Consider the following 11502-nt stretch of genomic DNA (forward strand, 5'->3'; position numbering starts at 1 on the left):
TCTCCGAGACTGCCAAATGACTAAGTAGGTGATTCAAGACGACCATCGTTGGTGTTAGGATTGCAGGTGTTAGGTGCAAAGTGTCGGTTAATCCATCCACACATCTCAGGTGTGGGAATCGGGTTATCTGAAAGCTGCGAGAATTATAGATGCCAGCCCCTTCATATAGTTACTTCTTACTGCTACCATTACCTTTCTTTAAATACGAAATGAGAATATTTTCCGTATGGATTGATACTGTTTTACGTACTCTGTAAGATCAGACCAGAGCAGAACTGCAATATCGGTTCTATACCTGATTGCGCTCGTGTTAATCTAATCATCTTTGATATTGAGTTGAACACTCAATGATTCAGTAATTGCACTGAGTTATGTGATCATTCCTATTAGATTGGGCGCCATTTTGAAACTGATTCAACCTATGTATGCCCCCTAAATCTTTCATAACTATTCAGTTGACTTGCTTGTAAATCACGCATTTATACCGGTTATTTATTACGCTTGCATATTATACGCGCATGAAAATTAATAGGCATAGCTCCAGTAATTCAGTTTTGTGGAATAGCGGCAGAACTTTTATATTTCATAAATGCGAGCTAATATGTTCCATCATGACCTGCACTTTGATGGCTCTTTCATGCTATTTAGTGCAGTGTAGAGCACTAATGTGTAATAGTTTCACGATGATTTCACGGTTGGTCGATCTTACCGAGTCTAGAAATACGTTAATAGTCCCTGTGAAAAACCAGATATGTGATAGTAAACGTTCGCCGGCCACTGGAAGGTCGGGGAACTGTAGTTGCAGCGTCTACTGAAACCGTTGAAAAAAACTGAGTAACTTAGATACAAAGATTACCCAAACATTAATAAACCCTCGTTCGTCTCGTCATCCGTCTGCATGACGCATGTGCGTAATCAATTACAAATGTATTAAATCAAATTTTATGAAATGCCATTAAATAACAACATTTTATTAAAATACAAAAACAGTTTAAGGACAATAATGCAATTATTTCACTTTGTTTAGAGAAATCAGTGGAAATTTGTTGCAATATAACTGCACATGCTCGATTAATTTCAAGATTAGTATTGGTAGTATACTAGTTTGCACTTTCAGCGTTTTTAAATTAAATTAATAAATAAATGAATATTTGCATAACTTCCATGTTTAGGAACTTTAGGCTGAATTGATGCGTCTATATATAATGCGTTCAAGCGGCACAACCGTGTTCAGTGTTGTTTAAGTTATGTACGAACAACTTTTTGTTGTTACCGTTGACTTTATTGTTTCAATATGTGTGTTGAATTCTTTCTTTTTTTACAACAATGCTCTTATATGGTGAAACACAGTCATTTCACTAGAAATTTTTTCAGTTTATTCTATAACTGCTCCCACTGGTGCTGTTGTACAAACCCCTAGTTCACTTATATCAATGCGAAAAATAAGATTTAACAAAGTACACACCGCACTGGTATTTTTTATTTAAACTCCCATTGAAACTTGAGCTGTTTTTCTCCTTCAAACGGCCAGCAAAAACCGGAAGTTTGAAGTTCCTCGTTCTCGCAGTCCAACACGTTCTGTTAATTCTCATCCTAAACTGATTCCTAGGCATATTAACAAATAAACCGACGCCGCCAGTATGCTATCGTCTTTTATGTCGGTTTATGGCAGTTTATTACGATGATATACCCACCAGCTGTTTGCATGAATATGCAGCCGCACCGCGTCGTTGCCTGTTCATCTGTCTAGACCTTGGGAGCTGCAAGGAAATTACCGTTTTTCATTCCATTAGTTGAGTGCACCACTCAAATGGATGATTTTATAGGTTACTGTTAATTTTTTTATAGAATTCAAAAATGTACAGCAACCGATCGTTAAGGATTGCATCATTACATTAGCAACGAAGCCTGTCAATAATGTCACCAAACATGGTTTGTGTTGAAATTATACAGTTAAAATATTTGTTACAAGAGCCTACCAGTCGAGAGTTGTGGGTTTAAACATTTCTAAGTCACGCGGTAGAAAATGCCCCAAGTTCAGTTATCATAAAATATAGACCGACAGCGACAGTTAACAAATAATATATATTATATTATATATAATTAATTATAATTATACATATTAACATATTAATTATAATTATAGTATAGAACACAGTATTGTTATAGTATTTTAGTTAGTTTTATTTACATTATTTTAATAAAACTAAATTAATTTTGATGTAGGAGAACCAAGAGGGCAAACAAAATATATTGTCCTGACTTAACTAATACCAACTACAACAAATTAAGTATAATTACAGTTTAAAATTCTACTTTTTCAAAAAGTTGGAAAACAAATTTAATACCTAGGCTACGATACTTAAAAGCTTAAAACAAGTAAGCAACTGTCTACCATTAAAACAAGAACCTCTTCAATGATTAACTAAGTCTAATTTGTTTTAAATTATGTATCAACAATTTTGAAAACTACGGTAATTCATATATCTCCAAAATAATAACTAAATTTGCATATTCATTTTTAGCTCAGTATGAGAAATTTCAATAAAGGCACGACTCGGCGAGGAAGAGTACGCGGTGCGGCGTATAGTACCAAGGCGGAAGTACAGCCTCAGCCTCGGTTAACCGTTTGCGCAACAAACAGCTGATTATCCGCGAGTGACGGTTGTCAATTATTGTTTAATGGCCGGTGTGAGTGGCATCACCGCTTCATGCGCATGCGTATTGTGTAACGTGCCATCTTCGTGGGAGGGAGACTTCAACTATCTGGAGGCCTGAGGCTCAACACCGTCAGGGCCAAGGGTGCAGCATACATAATCTGACACTGGAGTTGTGGATGATACAATCACGCTGGTTATATTAGTATAATGTTTTATTTAGTATGAACATTTTTAAGGTTTGCAAAGTCTGCTGTTTACTAACCCTGGATTGTTTACAGATGAACCAACTGTGCAAGGTGTGCAGCGAAAGAGCTGCGGGATTCCACTTCGGGGCCTTCACATGCGAGGGATGCAAGGTAATTGGTGCTTTCATAATACATTTTTGAAAATCAATTTATTCTTTGACGATTGGCTAGCATGGGTGGACCAGTTAATTTTTCAAGATTGACCAACTCAGTAACAAGTAAAGTACCAAATTTTGTTGTTTTTTTATTTTTTGTAATCCCTAAACATTATTTTTTTGAAAAGGAGTAGCATAATAATTTCACACTTTTATACTTGTTAGATGATTTAATTACTATTCACGTTAACGTCAACTTTCATCACGGCAATATAATTTACCTATTTTATGCCACTTTAGCAATTGGAAAATGGTTAGGCGAATCGTTCAAAAAATGCCGCTTCCCATTTCAACAGCACCTCGTCTGAATTCTATCATGAACACGACTAGAGGCCGCCGGCGGCGCTAGCACCACAGGCCCTGATCTTCGGCCAGCGATTCGCTCCATTCCACAGTTGCAGAAACTAAATAGTCATGTTAATTTGAGTAAATCGGACCGTTTCGCAAAGCAAAGGTTGGGCAAGCGGCCTTCAAGGAGTGTGGTCATATGGAGCGCGGAACTGAGCTCCACCGCTGCTTTCTCACCGGCTGTGTAAGCGACGTCGACCTTCCTCTATCGTTCACCTCTGGGCCCGACCTTCCTCCGGTCCTTATCTTATCATTCGTCGCTTCACAGTTCACATAACTTTTTGCCATTTAATTAGTTTGATTAGTAATTTAGGATTTAGGAAAAACATTCAGGATTCTCCCTTTTGAGGGTTATATAGACATAGATAACCCTGCCATGTATTGTTAAAACAAACGTTATTCATATACTATCATTGTAAACAAATTATTTAGAATAATAATTAATATGAATGTTTCAATCTTGAGATTCACAAAACCAAAAGATTTTTAGCATTTTACTACATTGCTTACTAATACATCATTTTTTGTTAATAGCTCTATAAAATAACATTTATATTATATTAACTTTAAATTGCTTGGGAATATTTGTGATACATTGTTTATATGTGGTTGAACACTTCTAAACACTTTATGTGAATAAACCAACAAAATTAACATTAAGTAGTTGAAATCAGCTAAGTCCATTAGTTAGGCGAAGATAAACTTCCAGTTTTATACAGAAAGTAACATGTAACAGCTCACATATTTAGAGCATAACAAATCCACCGCCCTTAATTTACTCCTTTCATCATTAATTTGTATAATAGTGTAAAAATATATCACATTGTAGCCTTGTCATTGCTATGTTTAAGTATAATTTTGTTATTTGTTTCATCAAAATCATTTGAACCGTTATTTAATTTTTTAACTCGTTTGGCCACTGCCCCATGTGAGCCAAGCAAAATTAAGAACATGCACTTAATTACATTGTATTTCAAACAGTTTATGAATCCGAGCTATGCTTACCATGTTTCATACAGAAGTGCGCTTCTATAGCATAATATTCCAGTTTTATCATGAAAACGTTGATAATCAATCGAACATCAACTTCCATTACAGTTACATTTTTACAATATGTTATGAAACGAAAACTAAATATTATTATTACCTGATTCTTAATATGATGGGTCAGTGCAATTCCCACAGCACTGTAGATTAGCTCACACAGAACTTGTTCCGTAATGGAGTCATCCCGACCTTGATCTTGGTCCCGGGAATCCTGTCAACTGACCTGAATCAGTATTTCATCACTCGATTATAACGAGTTAATTGAGTCTCATATGGACCGTGCCAAGGTCCGTCGCGACGGTGAGAATTGTGTAAACAATAAACTCGACACGCAATGCCGTTTCACAATGGTGCTCGGCGCGCGGCGCGGCGACCTGCGTTAAATGGGACGGTTCACAGTTGTGCATGCGCAATCCGACCTTTATGCCCAGCGCTTAATTAATTGTTCCTTTGCATTTACCAGAGGTGTCGGCCGGATCTGTCACGCCTTTGCCCTTGCCCCGTCGCTTCGGTTGCTTGATTGTAGGCAGCAGGGCGCTCGTGGGATTTCGGTGAATTTATCAACTTTTTCCACATTCGCTGCTTTTCCACTGATGGTTCTTGGATGGGTTTGGCCATACTCATTTAATACAGTTTGTTTATTACGTATTAACAATTGTTTTTAGGTACAAACCAGTATTTATTAAGTATTAACTTTCACTTGAAGGAATTTGTGTTAAATGTCCTAAGGTCTAGTTTTAAAACTTTGATAAATCAGGTCGCCTTTTTACAATGGATTCGGTAAACGTTTGGTAATTAATATAAACCATTTAAAAATTATTGATTTGTGAGCCGTATATGATTCAACGAGTGTTTCACAAAAAAAGAACTGTGTCTTTCAATTTTGAAATTAATACAGACCTGGATAGTTGGTTGGATCACAGTGCACAAATTATATGAGGAGTGTTCACATCAAGTATGCGAAACCATTACAAAAAGATTTATTTATATTTAGAAACGTCACGAATTTTTAAATTAACACAACTTATAACGAGAGAAATTTTGAAGTATAACAATCGCTGTGGCAAAATAATCTTCGATTTGGCAAGAAAAATTAGACCGATAAGACAAATCCATGATAGCTGCCAATGTCTTGTGATTTCGTTGTTTACACATGGGTGCGCCCAGCCTTGCTGAGTTTCCCTTCACAATGATCAATTGCCAATCGCATTATAAGAATTATTACTGAACCAATTCTCTTGGGTCATTTGGTGTCCCACTTACAAGGTGGGACTATTTAAAATATTGTAATATAAATTTTGACGCTGTAGGTGTTAGCCTACTAGTGCCCGGAATGGAAAATTTGTACAAGATAAGGCGATATTGGGATCAGGAGTTTCCAAATATATTCGCACGTTTGTTACCTACACAATATTTTGCAGTATAATGTGAAGACAAAATCTGATGCAGATAAACTGCCTTGTAGGCAATTCAGCAAATACTTCGATCAATATTGAACAAGATAGAAGAAACGCTGGTAGGTCTCACGAGAATCTCTGAACTTGCCGGTGGGCCTCATATTAGGAGGACATAAACCGTCCACTCCGGGGGACATCCTCCTTCTACGGCATTGGAACAAATCCATATGCAGTCGACAGAAGCTGCATCGAACAACTTCATCGCGCTGCTCCCATCTAGGCACACTTTATGGGACGGATGGAGAGTGATGGGGGCACGTCGTGTGCATGGAGAAGAGTCGGATGGAGTTACATGCGAACTGGAAAATCTGAGTCTTTCTAAGAGACTTCTCTGATCGCCATATCGGTGATTCAGTCCAGCGATGACTGCATCTGCCGGCGGAAGTGTCCACGGATGGTTTCAGGGTCTCAACGGTACAACTCTCAGGAATTACTTTCATTCACTGGAGTTCCATATACTCAGTTTGGCGCTAGGTGGGCTCCAACGCTTTTATAAGTAATTGTAGAAAGTCACCTAGAGGAACTAATGTGTTTGTCTGTCTTGAATTATTCAAGGGCTCAAGCTTCGTATAACACTACGTTAATATTTCAAACAAGGGTATAAGCTCCATTTTTTTTTAAGTTGACCTCTGTCAACTTGGTGATAAAACTGAATATCCAAGTGGACTCAGTAAACTTACTTTCGATCATTATGTCCCATAATACAAGGTGACCCTCGGAAGCTTCCAGGTGAATCCAACAACAAAAGAATTTAGAAGTAATGTTCAAAAGTGCTTTGTGTGTGATCTTTGGTGATTCTCAACTCATCACTGCTGGATAGTAGTGTTGATTCGTTCTTGGTTTCCAATCGTTCAACCAATCTGCAGATGACTGAGGATCTCTAATAAACGACTTTGTTGAAAAATGTAACTCGGCGCTGACAAGAAAAACAGCTTTCACAGCGGCATTGCCACTGACACAACATCAATTTGTAGGCAGGGCACATGAACATAAATAACGTATACGAGTAGAGCAGTGCAGAACGACAACGCAGGGCATACCTCAGCGCCGAGACGGACAAGACAGAAAGAAATCGACATGCGTGTTGGTGGCATCGGTAGCATTTTTCTCCCGTCATCAACATAGTTCGAGGAAGACGTTCCCGGCGAAAGTGAACTGAACCCCTGACCTACTCGTAGTCTGTTGACGTAATAACAACTAGAGCAGCGAGTGCGACAGAGCACACAGCCGAGCGTAGCGAACGGGTTAATTGATAACTCTCGCTCTTTTTATGCTCTTTAGTCACGGTTTTATGGCTCAATAACAGTGTGAAATGCTCCAGAAGAGTTATAGTTGAGGCGGCTACTGCTCGCAATCGTGCGTGTAGTGTAAGCAGGGATTAAATATCACTGTTTGTGTTCTGTTCTATACGAGCTCACGCTCTCCAGGTGAAACACTTTACTTACTGTGGCAAACGTAATTCCTCTCAACACGAGTAATGGCTTCAATTAAGAAGTGTGATTTGTCGCTTCGTGCCGCTAACAGTTCACGATATTTGATCTTTTACACAATAAGTGTGTCCAGAATGTATAGCTTGCCTTTTACAGGGTAAACATTCTGTAATCCACCGTTACGTTATCCAAAACCCACCAATAAATATATTATACTTGCAAAATAAATATTATGTTTTTTAACTAGATTTCAGAGTGTCATTTGACTTACCCTTGTGATCCAATTAAATGTTAACTTATAGTCGAAATTTCAAAATCTATTAAAGATAAGCCTTTATGAATTCAAAATTCATCGATTAGCTATTTTATAAAACTCAGGCTAAATATGTCTTTTTGACGATATTTATGTCCTACCTACAACCTCTGATGAATGTTTCTTTTCCTTCACTCAATATTTTACAAGAATAACAATACGTTTTTTTTTGTTACAGTCGTTCTTCGGGCGTTCTTACAACAACATGAACTCCATCACGCCTTGCAAGAATAACGGGATGTGCGTAATCAACAAGAAAAACCGGACATCTTGCAAAGCGTGCAGGCTGAAGAAATGCATCGAAGTTGGCATGTCCAAGGGTGGTTCAAGGTATGGCAGGCGGTCAAATTGGTTCAAGATCCACTGTCTGTTGGAGCAAGAGCAGAGTGGGGCTTGCATGCCACCCATGGTTAGTATACCGTCTCCGCCTCCTCCACCTAGACCCAATACGTGGCCCATGGACTTTCTGGGTGGGCCAGCCTTCGATCAGAGGATGCACTTCGTCACTCCTCAGAAGAGCCCCAGAGAAGACATGGGATTCGAGGAGTACAAGAACGCATCATCACCCACCATAAGCTCCCCTGAATCTCACAACTCTGATTCTAGCGTCGAAATCGGAGAAAGGATAAAACCTCAACTGAACTTCTATAAACCCGTCGTAGCGAGAGACTTTCAGAATCCTTACATTCCCTTCGGAGCCTTAGCATCCCTTCACAACATTCTTCACAGCCCCGCATTCCTCCCTCCACTTCTCCCACCCAATCCGAACCTCCTTTTCTCCCCAGGAATTGTTTTACCCAAACCCGAATCTCTCCCGACCACCCCTGAAGCCAAGCGGAAGAGGCTCCACCTCGACGCCATACTCAGGTCACAGCGGTCACCTACTACTGACGACCACTATTCGAACGACGAGGTCGACCTACCCACCGTCGAGGACCACTCCCCTATGGACCTCACTGTCCGACCCACCTCCAGAGAGGATTCCTGCTGCTCCGGCGATGAAGAGGAGGAACATATCACTGTCGATGGTGACGACCCCGTGGAAGAGTCTCAGAGCTCCAGATTGACCACCCCTCTCGATCTCACTACCAAAGTGCAATGAACATTGTGGAAATGTACAAAATTGGCTTGTTTGTTTGTATAGTGGTATTAATTTGTAGCATGAAATTCCAGTTAAGATCTAGTGTGTTTGGTAAGCATGATCTCTTTTGTTGTAGAAAGAAAACTAAGTCCTAATAGTGTTTATTTTGTTCCGAATAAATTAAAATCACAAGCTTTTATTTGGAACCCACTTTATTTAAATTTAGCTATTGCAAAACTGTATTTTCCATTTTATAATTGTACAAATTTAATTCTCAAATTTAGTTTTAGTACCAATTTAAAAAAATTTATACTTTTGTTAATTTAATTATACAGCACTAATTGTTACAGTTTGTTTTATTACAATTGTATAATTGTACTCAGATATGACTCAACTCGCTAAATGTTTGGCAGATGTCAAATTGTACGAATTTTTTTAACCACTGACCAAGTTGTCTGCTTGGACTGTCTAGAACAGTACATTAGAATACGTACTGTGAGAACCTTTCATCATATCTTCCGTGTCAAAATTCTTTAAGAACCAACCGAAGACAATTCTCTGTGCAGACCGGTTCTCACCGTAGTCAAGTCTGGGCAGAGATGCGGGTTGCAGTAAACTCGCCCATCAATCTGTAATTGTGGCGATCTTTAAACTAGGCTATTCTGTCGGTGACTTTCCCGGCGTTACGGCCGCTGATAGGTCCCTCAGTATCGTTTTTCGTTTTATGGCCCAATTACGTCATGGTGTGTTTAGCTACTTTAAACTCCACTCTGACTTATACCTTCGCGCGACTTATGGATTTACGGCCAATCAACCGTAGATAAAAGTGAACCGCGCTCAGTTCAAGTACTCGGGACCAATTAATTGTTGTTTACTCGGTATAAACAAATCTTCTTGTAGTGTTTTTTACTTGTTTACTTTGACGTAAATTTGGGTCGCACCAAGTTTCTTTATACCCGTATGTTACTTCTGGAACATTTTCAGATATATCATAGAGAGTAGAAAATAAACAATTTATGCACACATAAAACAAAAATATTAAATAACCAAGTAAGCAGAACACTGTTTTAGAAGATGCTTGTTTTATTATCACTTTCTAAAAAGATACGGATTCTAAATCTACGATATTTCGGAAGATATTCAAATTAATAAAAGACATGAGACTGCCAAATAGGCTACATTCAAATTTTCTTCGTGTAGTACTAAACAAATAAGAAAGTGACATGACAACCAAAACCGAATTACACAAATTTTTAAAGACACGACTAAAGTTTTTTTAAAGCCATTTAGCTCTTGTAATTGTACTTTTAGTCGACCCAACGGAACGGGAACGATTATATTCCCTAAGTTCTAAGCGGGTAATTCCTATCGAAGCGAGTAGCGTACCGTATCCTCAGACACTGACCACATTCGGTGAATCGAACGCCGGAGTTATACGGATTCCAATCACGAGTGTTCGAGGTCAGCTACGGAAGGTCAATCCCCACTCGACAAAAGACCCAATCCGTATTTATGTTACTATCAATAAGCCTTCCACCCCACATACGACACTTTACAGCCGCGTTCGGTCGCTACATTCCCGATTGGACCCGGATAATTTAGACCGATAAAAAGACCAAAATTCGGGAGGAGGTAATGGTCCGCATAAATTCTGAGTTCGACTGCGCGCCTGTCGGTGCGATCCAGTATATATCGGTTTTATGTTGTGTTAATACTTATATGACTGTTGACACTTGTTTAGTTAAGATAACATTTATATCATTGTTTTATATAAGATCAATTATTTGTAAACAGAATAACATAGATGTTTAAAAATGTTGTTGATCTCATTGACTTTAAAATCGTGTTTGAATGTAATTTTTCCAAACTTTTTCATTTGTAATTTTAATATTCCTAGTAATGTTAGACTTATTGTTTTTTTAAACGTTTCAATGTAAACTTTTAAATGTACTGTGTAAATATTGTAATTCTGGTGAAGTATTATCTCCTGGTACTGTTTTCCCAGCCCTCTTGCACCGAAGCAATATACATTTTATTATGTTATATAGAATTATATATGAGAACATTTTAGTGAGCTTATATTAGATTGCTACCCTCCTAAGACACTACTAGTTTATATAGTACATTAAAAATATGTTAGAAAACAGTAGAAATGAGTTGTAATCCAAAATCAAAATTGTCATCTGAAAATTGTGAACAATAAAGAATGAACTAATTGCCAATAATATGCATCTCTATCTGTATAATGACAACGGTACCTCTTAAGCGGGACTCATGCCAGTGTATTACCTTAGGTCGTCTAGCTTGTTAATATGATAAATATGTACATACAGATTTATATTGTAAATAATGGTTTTAAATATATGGCATTATCAGGTTATAAGTGTTTCTTTTTCAACCACGTTTCCAACCAACAAATATTCTTTTCAATGTCATTTTTGATGACGGAATTAAACAAATACTGCCAACATATTTACCAAATCCCTTTCCCTTTATATACTAAGTAGGCCTATTGTGTTGCACTAGTTACTAGAAAGATTTACTTTTGAGCCACTGAGCTCAAAGCAAAACGATACCTTTGGCCTGACAATACCACCGACTTCAGTCGAAGAACTTCCTTCCTACGAATCGTTTAGGAAAGAAAACTTTAAAACAACTTTAATAATTGGGTTTATACACCTAAAACAAACACAAAGCATATGAGTTCTTCACAAAGAATACATTTTGAGTTTATACAAAGTTTCACAGAGGTATCTTGCTTTAATA

The 11502-nt window shown here is 38.0% G+C and overlaps 1 protein-coding gene across 3 annotated transcripts in view; it reads left to right on the plus strand.

Annotated features, from left to right (window-relative positions):
• LOC124354120 (knirps-related protein-like) overlaps window positions 1–11116 on the plus strand; it is a 56423-nt gene extending 45307 nt beyond the window's left edge. For all 3 annotated transcript variants that reach the window (XM_046804344.1, XM_046804345.1, XM_046804346.1), the window contains 2 exons: window positions 2939–3016; window positions 7834–11116. In XM_046804344.1, the coding sequence (XP_046660300.1) occupies window positions 2939–3016; window positions 7834–8757 (1002 nt within the window). In that variant the 3' untranslated portion in view covers window positions 8758–11116. The remainder of the gene's footprint in view (window positions 1–2938; window positions 3017–7833) is intronic.
• Window positions 11117–11502: the final 386 nt, after the last annotated feature.

This window comes from Homalodisca vitripennis, chromosome 2 (assembly GCF_021130785.1).
Source record: "Homalodisca vitripennis isolate AUS2020 chromosome 2, UT_GWSS_2.1, whole genome shotgun sequence".
NCBI classification, from domain to species: Eukaryota; Metazoa; Arthropoda; class Insecta; order Hemiptera; family Cicadellidae; genus Homalodisca; species Homalodisca vitripennis.